General features: G+C 42.0%; 1 protein-coding gene across 2 annotated transcripts in view; it reads left to right on the top strand.

Moving 5' to 3' along the window:
* Positions 1-16991, top strand: part of tbc1d22a (TBC1 domain family, member 22a) — a 259440-nt gene that overhangs the window by 208179 nt on the left and 34270 nt on the right. For both annotated transcript variants that reach the window (XM_062996460.1, XM_062996461.1), the window contains one exon: positions 11729-11824. In XM_062996460.1, coding sequence (XP_062852530.1) covers positions 11729-11824 — 96 coding nt within the window. The remainder of the gene's footprint in view (positions 1-11728; positions 11825-16991) is intronic.

The raw sequence follows: 16991 nt of genomic DNA, 5'->3' as shown, positions 1-16991 counted from the left end.
TCTTCCATTTTCTTACAATTGCTCCCACAGTTGATTTATTCACACCAACCTGCTTGCCTATTGTAGATTCACTCTTCCCAGCCTGGTGCAGGTCTACAATTTTCTTCCTGGTGTCCTTCGACAGCTCTTTGGTCTTGGCCATGGTTGAGTTTGGAGTTGAGTTTGGACTGTTTGAGGCTGTGGACAGGTGTCTTTTATACAGATAACCATGTCAAACAGGTGCCATTAATACAGGTAACGAGTGGAGGACAGAAGAGCTTCTTAAAGAAGAAGTTACAGGTCTGTGAGAGCCAGAAATCTTGCTTGTTTGTGGGTGACCAAATACTTATTTTCCACCATAATTTACAAATAAATTCTTTAAAAATCCTACAATGTGATTTCCTGGATATTTTCTTTTCTCATTTTGTCTCTCATAGTTGAAGTGTACCTATGATGAAAATTACAGACCTCTCTAATCTTTCTAAGTAGGAGAACCTGCACAATCAGTGGCTGACTAAATACTTTTTGGCCCCACTGTATATTATATTAAAACATAAATGTTATATGTTTTAATACTAAAAATGAAATTTATTATTATTGTTTTTTTTAATGTTGCTAGGATTTGGTACCGCAGTCCCGTCTGACTAAGCAGGTATGAAACCTGGAAATTCCTGTAATTTATTTATTTATTTTATTTTTTATTATTTAATGAGACAAGAGGGTGGCACGGCAGCTTGGTGTGTAGCACTGTCGCCTAAGAGCAAGAAGGTCCTGGGTTTGGTTCCCAGGTGGGGCGATCCGGGTCATTTCTGTGTGGAGTTTGCATGTTCTCCCCGTGTTTGCATGTGTTTACTCCTGCTGCTCCGGTTTCCTCCCACAGTCCAAAGACGTGCAAGTGAGGTGAATTGGAGATACAAAATTATCCATGACTGTTTGACATTAAATTTGTGAACTGATGTCTCTAATAAAATATTATCAAACACTAGGGGTGTGTTCGAAAACCTAGTGATCTCTCTAAATAGACCTATGCACGCTCCCAAGAAGAAGGCTGTCCAAAATTCTAGATGCCTTAAAATGCCCCCTAGTAAGGTACCTTAAATTTGACAGGTATTTTGAGTGAATAACAAGGGAGCATCCGATGCTTTCTTACCGATGAAGGCAATCCCAGCATTCAGTGCGGCACGTTACGTTATTTTCGTGAATGAATTATAATTGATTTTTAATTTGTGTAAACGTGTACAAGTGTCGTTTATTTGCAAGTTCGGGCTTGTCAGTGACAATTTAACCGTTTTCGGTACACGGAGGCAGATGTTAGTTGACATGCTAGCGCGTTGTGCCACCTCATCCCATTGGTTTGAATGGCATGATGCTAACTGTGTTAGCTTATTAGGCGAAAATCGATGTAATCACTGTCTAAGTAGTGCGTTCGAATAACCTGCCTTATAAGTCGATGACTTATTACAATCCTCTCTACTGAGGCAACTGCCTATGTAGACAGTAAGAGAGCAAGGCAGCTCACTAGGTTTTCAAACACACCTAATATATTTTTTATGCTACCCAGCAATCAATAACTTTATTCAACTGGTTGGAGTAACTCATAATTCCAGCCAGGATGAGCTGAATATAGACTATCGTCTGCTTTCTTTTATGTGATGTATTTGATCACATTTACAGTTAATATGCCTCTTATTGTATTATTATTATTCTCTTATGGATAGTGTTTCTTCAGAACATTCTGTTTTCAGTTTGGGTCTTCAGGCTTCTTAATGGCCCTCCATCTTGTTGCTGGCCATCCTCTTTCTCTTTTTTTAGTGTACATACACCAATTAGGCATAACATCTTGTTTCTACACTCACTGTTCATTTTATCAGCTCCACTTTCCATATAGAAGCATGTTGTAGTTCTACAATTACTGACTGTAGTCCACCTGTTTCTCTACATACTTTTTTAGCCTGCTTTCACCCTGTTCTTTAATGGTAAGGACCACTAGAGAGTAGGTATTATTTGGGTGGTGGATCATTCTCAGCACTGCAGTGACACTGACATGGTGGTGGTGTGTTAGTGTGTGTTGTGCTGGTATGAGTGGTTCAGACACAGCAGCGCTGCTGGAGTTTTTAAATACTGTGTCCACTCACTGTCCACTCTATTAGACCTACCTAGTTGGTCCACCTTGTAGATGTAAAGTCAGAGACAATCTCTCATCTATTGCTGCTGTTTGAGTTGACCTATACTTCTAGACCTTCATCAATGGTCACAGGTTGCTGCCCACAAGGCGCTGTTGGCTGGTTATTTTTGGTTGGTGGACTATTCTCAGTCCAGCAGTGACAGTGAGGTGTTTAAAAACTCCATCAGCATTGCTGTGTCTTATCCACTCATACCAGCACAACACACACTAACACACCACCACCATGTCAGTGTCACTGCAGTGCTGAGAATGATCCACCATCCAAATAATACCTGCTCTGTGGTGGTCCTGTGGGGGTCCTGACCATTGAAGAACAGCATGAAAGCAGTTAGTAATTGTAGAACTACAAAGTGCTTCTGTGTGGCAAGTGGAGCTGATAAAATGGACAGTGAATGTAGAAACAAGGAAGTGGTCATAATATTATGCCTAATCGGTGAATGTGGTCTAGGTCTGTTTCTGTGGAAAAATAAACATCAGGGCATTGTTGGCTATTTTTACTGTTTTTGTAAATTATTTTTCTGTTTCTCCCTTGGGGAGCGGTGCTGATTACAGAGCTTAATTAATGGAAAAACACTGAGACACAAGTAATAAGGAGAAGGCGGCACAAAAATAAACATAAAATCTATTCAGGCGCATGCAGAGTTATTGACTTTTATTGTCATATCACACCCAGCGTGAATACTTAATATAGAAAGCAGCGAGAGAGAAATGTGTTCGTATAATAACCCGCTCTTTATGTGTATACGCACACACAAGCACACCAACATAAGCAGTGCTCACCTTGACATAACATTCCTTCTTACAGGCTGCTCACCCTCCATCACGAACAAGCTAAGTTCTCAAAATATGACTTAGATAGAGTTCTATTTTCACTCTGTATTTTTAGAAGGCCTCATGAGGGGGCCATCAGCAGTTGAAGCACCATTATAAGCCACTGCAGTTCCATTTATACAGTGAAGACCGACTACAATATCGAGGTGCTGATGGCTTTTTGAGGATGTAATAGTCTGTTGGATGGAATACTGAGAGTTAAGCTAGATTTATACATCTGCTCGGGTTGATGTAAAGTTTAAAGGAGAAAAAATTCCAGGTAAAAATGTAGCTGGAGGCTCAAGAATCCTTTGTTAACTCCTACATACAGAATACGACACTTAAACTCGCCTACTGATTTTATATTTTGTTTTATGCAACTTCGTCCCTTTTTCTCCTGACTTTTTTGCGCGTCCAATTGCCCGGTTGCGTCACGCGTCCTCTCCACCAATGCCGACCCCCGCTCCGATTTGAGGAGAACGAAGCTAACCCACGCCCCCTCCGACACGTGAGCAGCAGCCGTATGCACACACTAGGCGAGTGCATATATGCGAATCAGCCTTGTGTACGGAGAGAGACACCCTGATCAACACACTTTTTCCCCACCTCTGTGCAGGCGCCATCAATCAGCCAGCAGAGGTCGTAGTTGCATCAGTCACAAGCAGTCCCTATCCGGCTTATTACCCCACCCCTATATGAACATCAGGCCAATCGTTGTTCATGTGGCCGCTCAGCCCGGCCGAATGGCAGAGCTGAGACCCGATACGATGTATTCGAGATCCCAGCTCTGGTGTGCTAGCATGTGTTTTCACCACTGCGCCACCTGAGCGGCTCGCTAACTGATTTTTTGTTTATTAGGATTTTAACGTCATGTTTTACACTTTGGTTACATTCATGACATGACAGGTAGTTACTCATTACACAAGATTCATCAGTTCACATGGTTATATCAACACAGTCATGGACAATTTAGTGTCTCCAATTTACCTCACTTGCACGTCTTTGGACTGTGGGAGAAAACCGAAGCACCTGGAGTAAACCTACGCAGACACGGGGAGAATGTGCAAACTCCACACAGAAAGGACCAGGACCGCCCCACCTGGGGATCGAACACAGGACCTTCATGCTATGAGGCGACAGTGCTACCCACTTAGCCACAGTGCTGCCACTGTCTTTTTTTAATACATTAAGTTACATTATTTCCTTTTTTAACAATAAACGTTTTAGACTCTCGGAAAAGCTGATTCTCACAATTTCTCAGAACCTCGAGCTGTAACACAAGTTTAAAAGTGAAACAGGAGGAATGCAGATTTGTCTCATGTCTGCATGATGTTTTATTGTACCGCTCAAGCCGAGCCTTGAGTTTCAAAGATTTTGAGTTTAGGGCACGTTGAGTTACAGGGTACCACTGTACTCTCTAAAGCTCTTATACATTTACATTTTTCAGCATTTTGCAGACGCTTTTATCCAAAGTGACTTACAGTACTGTGACAGAAGCAATTGAGGGTTAAGGGCCTTGCTAAAGGGCCCAACAGTGGCAACTAGTCCAGCACCTTAACCACTAGGCTACAGCTGCCTACACAAAAAGCTTTATCTTCATCCAGACAATCAGCAACAAACTCTAATTAAGTTTTTGATTTTGGAGCATTTTTTATTTACAAAAGATTATCCCAGATGTTCTGTGGAGCATCCAAATGCTCTTTTACCTACCCTAAAAGGGCGACATTGTGGCTTGATGGGTGGCACTGTTGCCTCACAGCAAGAAAGTCCTGAGTTTGATTCCCTGATGGAGCGGTCTGGGTCCTTTCTGTGTAGATTTTGCATTTTTCTTCCCACGTCTGTGTGGGTTTCCTCTAGGAGCTCTGGTTTCCTCCCACAGTCCAAAGACGTACATTGTCCATGACTTTGTTTGACATCAAAACTTACACTGATGAATCTTGTGTAACCAGTAAATACCTGTCCTGTCATTAATGTAACCAATGTGTGTAAAACATGACGTTAAAACCCTAAAATAATGAAATATACATGATAAATTTACAAACGATTATGCCAGCTGTGCCTTGGAGCATCCAGGTGTTTTCTGAGGGGCTTCTGTAGTTTGATGAGTTGATCACTGAGGCTTTCACAAATTAAAATACTTTCAGGTCTTTTGCTGTTACCTTTACACATACTCTGGTTTGACCTTGCTGGTGCAGGACCTTTAATGGTGCCTGTTGGAATTTGTGTCTGTTCAGTCAATGCCAGGCACTAATGTTGGATGAGAAGGTCTGGTGGTGCAGGCCGCTGGAGTTCCTCCAGAGTAGGTAAAGGGCCTTTTTCAAAGAGCCTGAGTCTACATACTACATAGAAGTGATGTCTACATACTTTTGACCATATAGTGTATCTGCAAATTTCTACATTGAATGGAAGCAGGAAGGTAAAAACAGCTTCATGATAATAAAGGTTTTGGATGTTACAGGGCAATTGTAGCTCAGAGATTTAGGTACTGGACTAGGTTGCTGGTTCAAGCCTCACCACTCTTGGACCCCTGAGCAAGATCCTTAACCTACAATTACTCAAAATTCAGTCGTAATTGTAAGTCACTTTAAATAAGCGTCTGCTAAATTATTTAAATGTAAATAATACCAGTGTCAAATCCCAGCTGACAATAATTCAGACTTTCGGGCTAGCTGTCCCTGGTGACAATACTCAATATCATCATGGTGCATCTTTTCTATACGTAAAGCACCAGAGCTCAGGGCAGAAATGTGCTTTATCTCTTCACCGGACACATGTAGGCCCCATTGCAACCTCAGTCTGTCTGTTGAGTGTCTAATTAAGTGCATTTCACGCTTGTGCGGTCACTGACAAGAAGGTGACGAAAGATGACTTCAAGCTAATTGCGCTGGACAGGACCCCCGGCTCCCAGGTCTCCTTTCACCACGGAGTTTGTGTGCGCAGCGTTTTCAAAGCTCGTCAAATAGATGGGAATATTTCCATTGCTCTCATTTACCCTTGAAGGGGAGACCCGTCTGCTTGTTTATTGGCGGAAAGCAACACAGCCATTGATTTTCATTAAGTCCTGTCTGCGGCTGGCATGAAAGATGATCATTGGCCGCGCCGGCCAAAGCCCCCTGACGGCTGGCTGCGGGAACCATGCTGTTCATACTTTTTGTAGAGTTTGTGTTCTACAGAACAATGGTGCCTGCATTCCACTCATCTCTGTTTGCCATTCCTGAATCATCACTGTCTGAATTTGCACAGGGGAACAGGTTTGCACCGTGCACTGCTTGCAGAGCATTTAGATTCCCCCAGTGTGGGTTATCGACCGGCCGATTGTATGGGTTACGTGCCCTTTTCTGGCTTGGGCTTTGTGCTGGGATAATATGTACATATGCAGATGAGAGGTGTTACCGTTTTCAGCACAGGTTATCACTTTTCAGGCTGCTTAGTGAGATTTAGTTCATTTAATATGAGCTCCAGTGTCCTTTACAATGGTTTTATTCAGCATTGTTTGATGACTTATTCACTGTGGTCTTTGTTCATTTTTCAGCTACAAGGTCATCACATCATTAAATCATGAGCCAATTAACAGTAATGAACCAAAAGACTTTTCTTCACGCTTGTCTTAATCATTAATGCTGCAGGATGTAATGTTAGTCGTTTATAAAGGTTATTGTGAGCAAAACTGTTTCTTCTCTTGCTATGATCTGCTCATCATACTTGCACAACCCTGAGCAGAGATTTTGGTCTATAGCAGAGGTGGGAAATTAAACATTTCAAGGGGTCACATGAGAAACTGGGACTTTTGTGTAGGGCCGGACCAATAGGGTGAACTTAATTCTGCTCAATATTAATTGTAACTCTTTATAATAATTATATAAATTGTACAGTTTTAATAAGCTGTTACTGTTAAGGCAGTGAAAATGAGAAACAGCCAGAGAGTAAAAATATCAACGTTAAATCTCTGTATTACATCAATTTTCACAAAAACAATAGTGAACAAAATGTGCAGGTTTTTATATTCACTTTACATAAAGTCCTACTAGAGCGGCACGGTGGCTCGGTGCGTAGCACTGTCGCCTCACAGCCAGAAGGTCCTGGGTTTGATCCCCAGGTGGGCCGGTCTGGGTCCTTTCTGTGCAGAGTTTGCATGTTCTCCCCGTGTCTGTGTGGGTCTACTCCGGGTGTTACGGTTTCCTCCCACAGTCCAAAAACATGCAAGTGAGGTGAATTGGAGACACTGAATTGCCCTGTAAGTGAATGGGTGTGTATGTGTGTGTGTGTGTGTGTGTGTGTGTGTGTGTGTGTGTGTGTGTGTGTGTGTGTGTGTGTGTGTGTGTCTGCCCTGCGATGGACTAGCATCCCGTCCAGGGTGTTGCTGTGTGCCTTGCGCCCATTGAAAAGCTGGGATAGGCTCCAGCACCTCCCCCCGCGACCCTAATTGGATAAGCGGATAAGAAAATGAATGAATAAATAAAGTCCTACTGCTTTTTATTTGGAGTCTAATTACCTCATCTGCTCTTTTTCAGTTCTTTGTTCTTGTTTAATATTGTTTTTGGAAATCACAAAGCTGGTCTTGACTGATCTAGTCCTGGAGGTGTAAGACTTAGCTAGCAAAGCTTCAGATGTGAGCGTTCAGCATCATTCAAGTTCTTGTGTTTCTCTGTGTTTAGTACCATTGTTTGTTTGTTTGTTTGTTTATTTATCAGGATTTTAACGTCATGTTTTACACTTTGGTTGCATTCATGACAGGAACGGTAGTTACTCATTACACAAGATTAATCAGTTCACAAGATTATATCAAACACAGTCATGGACAATTTTGTATCTCCAGTTCACCTCACTTGCATGTCTTTGGACTGTGGGAGGAAACCGGAGCGCCTGGAGGAAACCCACGTGGACATGGGGAGAACATTCAAACTCCACACAGAAAGGACCCAGACCGCCCCACCTGGGGATCGAACCCAGGACCTTCTTGCTGTGAGGCGACAGTGGTTTACGCAGGCCGGTTGGGGGGGCCTTACAGACAGGGGGCCTTACAATGCCCTGGTGTGGTCTAGTGTATTTATGGCATCAACAGCCCTCATGCAACAGCATTTAAGTTTGGTTAACATCAGGATTCTTGGTTCTCAGGTAGTGCAGCGGTTTATTACACTGTCCCACCACTGCTGAGTTTGAATCTCGACTCTGCTATTTGGGTTTTAGGAATGTGAGAAAAGAGGGGGTCATTATGTGTCTAAGAGAAAGCATGTGTTATCCTGCACCTCCCTGGCTGATAACTGTTATGTGTTAGAATTGACAGTCACTCACTTTCTAAGCAGGGTCACGGTGGGTGCTGGAGCCTATCCCTGCTCCTAATGGGTCCAAGGTACACAGAAACACCCTGGGCGCCAGTCCATCACAGGGCAGACAGTACATCGCATCTTAACACACACACACAGCTTTATAGGCGCTTGGGTGGCGCAGTGCTCTAATGCACTAGCTCAGCACTGCAGAGTGTTTACACTCACAGGGTCAAATCTCAGCTGTGCTATCGACCTGACCAGGCGTCCAACATACACAGTTGACTTTGTCTGAGTTAGGAAGGGTCAGATGGGAAAGGGTCTTTCTGGCACTAGCATGGGTGGCAGGGGAATCACATAGTCTTTGGCCAAAACAGGACATTTGCAGGCTGCAGTGGAACTGCCATTAGGAATTTGAAACCACTTGGGAGAAAAAGAAAAAAATGTAAAAATAAGTAGAAAAAACGACCATAATGTTTTAGAGATATAGCAAATTCTAGAATGTTAGCATTGCATTGTTTTGTCTAATGTACATTTTTGTGTGCTTTTTTGCATCAGACTTGTTTCTAAATGTAGCCTTGTCTTTCACTTTTTAATGAATCCATTTTTTCATGAATTGCATCAGTCTCGCTACATATAGCTGTTTATAAGAAAGCTTGTTTTTGGTCTGAAGTTTAGTTGAAGAGCAGATCTGTATAACTTTGTTTAAGCTGGGTCAGGTTTCTGACCTGCTTGGCTCAAACATAACAATTACTTTTACTAGGGTACACAATTACATCATGGAAGGAGGACAAAAATTCAATTCTGTAAATAAATAGAGAAAGGTTAAAGAAAGTGCACGGAACAGAGATTAGCATGGTTCTGGAGATTATTTATCATAGATGATGAAATGTTCAGTGCTGTTGTTTAAACCTGACTGGAGTGCAAGACAGTAGAACCACTACGTCTGTCTGAATTGTCTGTCTGGCATCAACAGCCGTCATGCAACAGCATTTAAGTTTGGTTGACATCAGGATTCTTGGTGCTCGGTTAGTGCAGCGGTTTATTACACTGTCCCACCACTGCCGAGTTTGAATCTCAGCTCTGCTATCGGTGTATTGGGAATGTGAGAAAAGAGGGGGCCATTATGTGTCTAAGAGAAATCATGTGTTATTCTGCACCTCACTGGCTGATAACTGTTATGTGTTAGAATTGATGAAATGTTCAGTGTTGATGTTTAAACCTGACTGGAGTGCAAGACAGTAGAAGCACTAAGTCTGTCTGAATTCATTATTGTATTAAAATGTGTTTAATTCACAAACTACTACACTACCCACAATCCTAAAGTAAAACCCCACATCACATATTTTTAGCTTTGCACGCACCTTTTACTATAAATAAATCAATAATTCAATCATATTGGGTCTAAGTAGAGAGGATTCTTACCACCGACTGTTGCAGTTTTAGTCTATCAAGCTAGTCTCAGGCTATTCAAACCAATGGACTAAGATGACGCAACTCGCTTCCTTCCAACCAGGGGTGGCACGGTGGCTAAGTGGATAGCACTGTCACCTCACAGCAAGAAGGTCCTGGATTCAATCCCCAGGTGTCCTTTCTGTGTGGAGTTTGCATGCTCACCCCGTTTCCGTGTGGGTTACCTCCCACAGTCCAAAGACATGCAAGTGAGGTGAATTGGAGACACTAAATTGTCCGTGACCATGTCTGTTTCCTGTCATGAATGTAACCAAAGTGTAAAACATGACGTTAAAATCCTAATAAACAAACAAAAACCTTCCAACCAGCACTGAATGCTGGTATTACCTACATGGTTGAGAATATTGCTCAGAATCTTAATAGGCAGCATTTTGAAACACCTAAGACCTAAGGGACAGTGATAGGTGGTTAAGATACTGGAGTAGTGTTCACAAGGTTGCAGGTTCAAGTCCCACATCTGCCAGATTAACTCACTACTGCTTAGATTGTATGCGGTCACAATTGTAAGTCACTTTGGATAAAAGCATCTGCTAAATGCTGCGAATGTAATGTAAATTAGACAGGCTTCTTCAAGAAAGCACACATAGGAAGTAAAATGCTCACTAGGTTTTGAGACAGACCCTCTGTGTGTTCTTGTGGTGCTTAAAGCTAAATTAATGTGTTCTTTCTGAGCAAATTTCCTTTTTTTATCTGTTTTAAACCCTCCTTGTCATGATCGAAAGTCATGTTTGTGTTAAGCTTGCACCCCAACATCTTATTTATATGTGAAAAGAGCAACCATTGAAAAAGACCCTCTTTATTTTTTTTTGTGTTTCACGTCACCAGTATGTACCTACAAGATGCTCAGTTTATAAGACACCAGTTTATTATCTGTTGTCTCCAGTGAAGCCCACTGAGGCTGCTCAGGGACGAATCTAGTTTCCTAGTATTCTTGTCCATCCCAGGTTAAACGAAATTTAAATTTTCCCCACAGTTACAACGATTAGGCATAACATTGTTTCTACACTCACTGTCCATTTTATCAGCTCCACTTACCATATAGAAGCTCTTTGTAGTTCTACAATTACTGACTGTAGTCCATCTGTTTCTCTACATACTTTTTAGCCTGCTTTCACCCTGTTCTTTAGTGGTCAGGACCCCCACAGGACCACCACAGAGCAGGTATTATTTGGGTGGTGGATCATTCTCAGCACTGCAGTGACACTGACATGGTGGTGGTGTGTTAGTGTGTGTGGTGCTGATATGAGTGGATCAGACACAGCAGTGCTGCTGGAGTTTTTATATACAGTGTCCACTCACTGTCCACTCTATTAGACACTCCTACCTAGTAGGTCCACCTTGTAGATGTAAAGTCAGAGACGATCGCTCATCTATTGCTGCTGTTTGAGTCGGTCATCTTCTAGACCTTCATCAGTGGTTACAGGACGCTGCCCACGGGGCGCTGTTGGCTGGATATTTTTGGTTGGTGTACTATTCTCAGTCCAGCAGTAACAGTGAGGTGTTTAAAAACTCCATTAGCATTTCTGTGTCTGATCCACTCATACCAGCACAACACACACTAACACACCACCACCATGTCAGTGTCACTGCAGTGCTAAGAATGATCCACCACCTAAATAATACCTGCTCTGTGGTGGTCCTTTGGGGGTCCTGACCATTGAAGAACAGGGTGAAAGCAGGCTAAAAAGGTATGTAGAGAAACAGATGGACTACAGTCAGTAATTGTAGAACTACAAAGTGCTTCTATATGGTAAGTGGAGCTGATAAAATGGACAGTGAGTGGAGAAACAAGGAGGTGGTTTTAATGTTATTCCTAATCGGTGTATAACGAACTTTGTTCTTCTGCTGCTTCAATACAAAGGACATAAGGGACATCATGAAGCTATTGTGGTTAATGTTATCCATTTTTGTTATGTATTTTTAAGTACTTTTGGATTCCCTTTTAATCCAGAACCGTGTGAATATCTACCTAACGTTCTGACGACTCTCTGTTTTTCTTTTCATGTTTTGTCGTTAGGCCGAGCCTGAGGGTTTCTCCCACTTCCACCTGTACGTGTGTGCTGCTTTCCTGGTGCACTGGAGGAAGGAGATCCTGGAGGAGAAGGACTTCCAGGTCAGTCGGCGACACTCCTTTGTGTTTGTAGATATGTGTCTTGTGTCTTTGCCTCGTCTCTAAGCTGCAGTTAGTGTCCTCGCTCGGGCCTCGCTATCCTCATTAACTCAGAAGGTCAGTGGGTCGTTGCAGGTGCATTAACGTGACGACTGTGGCAGCTGTTTTAAGGTGACATTGGCTGCTCGTCCCCTCTCGCCTCTGTTTCCACTCTCTCTTTGGATGAGTATAAGTGATAAAATTCGGCAGATAGACTTGATTTAATGTTACTTCAGGTTGGTGGGAACCTCAGTAAGTTCCTCGTGGTTGTTCATGTCCCCAGGCAGCAGTGTGTAGAGCTTTAGCCCTCAGGCATACCCAGACAATCCACTTTTTTTACCTTTGAACACATCTGAGGGGATTTAACACATCAGGGATTTGGTGTTCTTACTTCAGGTATGTTGAGCACTGGGATAAAATAAAAACGCAGACCATCCTGGGAAAGATTTAATGCCTTTCTATTGCAGGAACTTTGCTGACACTCTAAATTTAGCCAGTTTTAAATTGGTTTAGTTACTCATGAGTCAATATTTATCTGTGAACTAGAAACTATTGGGTTGCAGACTGTTCTGATAAAATGCTATAATTAGGCTCTACAAAATTCACAGGAAAATGTGCTTACTTTGAAAACAGGCCTTGTTTTTTAAAAAATCACAGAATGTAAAGAAAAGTGCCACATTTCACTGCTGTCATTAAATTATTATTATCGTATTACTCTAGCGTAAATGTAAGTTACAATACACAGCACAGACTATCTTAACAGTTGAATGTAAACCCAAAACATCCAGCGACGGGTCCATCTCAAATACGAAAATACTCGTCTGTTTGATCATAAAGGAAAAGGTGGTCTTAAAAGTCATAAAATAACCTACATATGCGTTAGTCCCAATATTTTTGTCCATATAGTGTGTAAACAGTGCTTATTACTTGCATTGTAGTTGTTTATGCTATTTCAGTTCTTTTTTTAATTACCACAAGATAAGACATTATCGACAAGTATTCCTTATTGTCAACTTTTGAAAAGAACAGCTTCAATCTGTTTAGTTTTTTTGCCATTAATAATATTTAGATAGATAGATAGATAGATAGATAGATAGATAGATAGATAGATAGATAGATAGATAGATAGATAGATAGATAGATAGATAGATAGATAGATACGTTATTAATCCCAAAGGAAATTAATTTGTACTATACATTGACATTATGACCACCTTCCTAATTATTGTGTTGGTCCCCCTTTTGCTGCCCTATACACAACAAACTGTGATGCACTGTGTATTCTGACACCTTTCTATCAGAACCAGCATTAACTTCTTCAGCAATTTGAGCTACAGTAGCTCTACTGTTGGATCGAACCACACGGGCCAGCCTTCGCTCCCCACATGTGTTAATGAGCCTTGGCCGGCCATCACCCTGTCGCCAGTTTACCACTGTTCCTTCCTTGGACCACTATTGATAGATAGTGACCACTGCAGACCGGGAACACCCCACAAGAGCTGCAGTTTTGGAGATGCTCTGACCCAGTCGTCTAGCCATTACAATTCGACCCTTATCAAACTCGCTCAAATCCTCATTTTTCCTGCTTTTAACATCAACTTTGAGGATAAAATGTTCACTTGCTGCCTAATATATCCCACCCACTAACAGGTGCTGTGATAAAGAGATAATCAGTGTTATTCACTTCACCTGTCAGTGGTCATAATGTTATGCCTAGTCGGTGTATATTCTGAAGGTTCTTTTGTTCATGTTTATTTTTTGTCCAAAAGACTCAAGGACACCAGATTTTCCTTTTTTTTTTTCTTTTTTAGATGCGAACTTCCATTTCTTTTTGTAACACTTGCAGCGATAAGCATTCTTCCATTGTGAATCAAATTTCCCAAAGAAACCAGCTGAAACTTCAAACAGAGTTTAAATGTGTTGAATTTCTTCTTCACCTCTGAAGTAATGATGCTACACGGTGATACACAGCAGAACCAAAATGCTGGACCCGCTTCATATTGCAGTGTAGCGTCTAACATTTTATATAGTATTACCCATCCTGAATACAAATTATTCAGTGACAATGTAGCCATCAGGATGCTGAGGAAGACTGTGTGGCTCTTATCTTAGCTTGCTCACTGTGACTCATAAAGGCAAGGAAGATTACCAAACAGTGCAAATGTATAGGCTTTGTGTACAAGTACGGCTTGATTTGGTCCCTCAAGTTAATCAGGAGTTATTAGGTTGTATTTATGTAGCTGTAATACCAGAATGAATTCTCAAATTGGAAGTAAATTGCCTGAAAGCAACACAAATAACAAGTTTCTGTTGTTCATTTTCATTTCTTGCATTTTCTAATCCTTATATTTTATTTAAATTAGTTTGGCATCATGTGACATGGTAAATTTAAAGGGCTGATAGAATCACATGGCCTGGAGCTCGCAGTGTGTACTGCATTTACATTTTCAGCATTTAACAGACACTTTTATCCAAAGCGACTTACAATACAGTTACAGTATACAGTCTGAGCAACTGAGCTGCTGTTGGGCCTTGCTCAAGGGCCCAACAGCAGCAACCTAGCAGTGGTGGGGCTTGAACCAGCAACCTTTGAATTACTAGTCCAGTGCCTTAACCACTAGGCTACGGCTTGCCCTACACATGCTTCTAGTGTAAAATCTCCAGAAGCTGATTGGTTGATGTGTAATGAATTACCTGTATCAGTTAGACGTTCATTGTCTGTTACAGATTCAGACTCTGTGTACTTTTGTAACTGATGAGAACATTATTTCATGCTCTGCTGTGTGTCTGTGTGAATGGTTTTTAAGGTATTGTGTATATTAGTGGCAGCAGTGTGTTTTTGACAGGCTTGTGAACGCAGCCTCACTTATTCCTGCACAGTTCTGGGATTATTTGGAACATTCTGCCAAGTTGTCTCCTGTTTATACACATCTTAACGGGCAGATGATTTTCTAAATTGACGTTCTGCTCGAGCAGCAAATATTTAGGCTACTGTGACCACAAACTCTGCGTTTACACCAGCAGTGATACGGCAAAGCGACTGGATAGCAGTCATTTTCAATTTACGCTGTGATGATATATACACCGATCAACCATAACATTAAAACCACCTCCTTGTTTCTACACACACTGTCAATTTTATCAGCTCCACTTACCATATAGAAGCACTTTATAGTTCTACAATTACTGACTGTAGTCCATCTGTTTCTTTGCATGCTTTGTTAGCCCCCTTTCACCCTGTTCTTCAATGGTCAGGACTCTCCCAGGACCACCACAGAGCAGGTATTATTTGGGTGGTGGATCATTCTCAGCACTGCAGTGACACTGACATGGTGGTGGTGTGTTAGTGTGTGTTGAGTGGATCAGACACAGCAGCACTGAGTTTTTAAACACATCACTGTCACTGCTAGACTGAGAATAGTCCACCAACCAGAAACATCCAGCCAACAGCGTCCTGTGACCACTGATGAAGGTCTAGAAGATGACCAACTCAGCAGCAGCAATAGATGAGCGATCGCCTCTGACTTTACATCTACAAGGTGGACCAACTAAGTAGGAGTGTCTAATAGAGTGGACAGTGAGTGGACATGATATTTAAAAACTCCAGCAGCGCTGCTGTATCTGATCCACTCATACCAGCACAACACACACTAACACACCACCACCATGTCAGTGTCACTACAGTGCTGAGAATGATCCACCACCCAAATAATACCTGATCTGTGGTGGTCCTGTGGGGGTCCTGACCATTGAAGAACAGGCTAAAAGCAGGCTAAAAAGGTATAAAGAGAAACAGATGGACTACAGTCAGTAATTGTAGAACTACAAAGCGCTTCTATATGGTAAGCGGAGCTGATAAAATGGACAGTGAGTGTAGAAACAAGGAGGTATATATAAACTGCCACTACTGCCATGACCATTGCTTGGCGTCACTGAAACCATGGCAACCAAAGGGTCAGATCAAGTTCAGGAATTCCCATTGGCAATGAGCGATTTGAGCGTCAAGAGGCAAAAAGTTGTTGCCAATGTTACCTGAATTTGGTTCTTTGCTGGGGTCGACTTTCATATAAGGGTGCATTCACATGAGAAGCGGCAAAACCGTGAGCCTTGGCACAAATTGCTGCTTTGGTCAGCGCTTGGCTTGAGCTGTGCGGTAAAACGTGATCCATAACATGAATCTGCTTTTGTGTGGAATAACCGTCAAATTCACTTTGAAAGCTCCACATGCATCTGTGTTTAGGTGGATTTTCCTCCTGTTTTACTTTTAAACTTGTGTTATAGCTCGAAGTGCTGAGAAATTGTAAGAATCAACTTTTCCAATAGAGTCTCAAACTCTTATCGTTAAAAAAAATGCTTAATGTGGTTTAATGAGACACTAAACTTATCCTAATTATTACTGCTCATAAGTTCTCTCCACTAATGTCATTCCTAATAAAGTCGTTGTTTTAATACGTCACGTTAAGCGTTGTTCATTCTGCCTGAGTCGCTTTAACCACGTCATATCAAACAGTCTCATTGGAGGCGCTTTGAAAAGGTCAGCAACAAACTGGGTCAAAATTGCGAGCCCAGCGTGGCAAAAGTGTGCGGTGTACCCCACTTAAAGAAGCGCACAGGCAAGATAAGCAAGATAAGCTGCTCTTTATTAGAGCGCCCTCTAGGCTGATCTTATTCTTAAATTTCATTTTGTTCCTTCTTAAAAATCACTGCACATTAATGACCATTTACTTTCTTTTACCAGTGTTTGTCACCTGCTTACTCTTTCCTTTTTATTTCATTTAACTGCGTCTCTGTTTCTCCATCTTTATTTTTTGCTTGTTCTTCCTCTTGCATGATCAGTTCCCATGTTTCCACTCCCGTCTCCTGCGCCCTGCATATCACTCCGGCGTATGTGCACGCTCAGCCGGATCGTTGGAGGACGGGTTTGCGGAGATGAATGTGTGATGATGAGGGGGTGGATGTTGAATATGGAGTGAGTCAGGGGTGCATGCTGTGGGGTGGTGTGGGATGGTGTGGCGGTAGTGGTGTGTTGCAGGGCAGACTCGTTGATTGATTGTGTTTACAGTACCCCACTGATTCTGTATGATTCTCTGCAGCACCACTGCAGCACTGAGCTCGGCTCTGCTTGGCATTC

Source organism: Trichomycterus rosablanca, chromosome 1 (genome assembly GCF_030014385.1).
Source record: "Trichomycterus rosablanca isolate fTriRos1 chromosome 1, fTriRos1.hap1, whole genome shotgun sequence".
NCBI lineage: Eukaryota > Metazoa > Chordata > Actinopteri > Siluriformes > Trichomycteridae > Trichomycterus > Trichomycterus rosablanca.
This window is presented reverse-complemented; position numbering and strand designations above follow the sequence as displayed.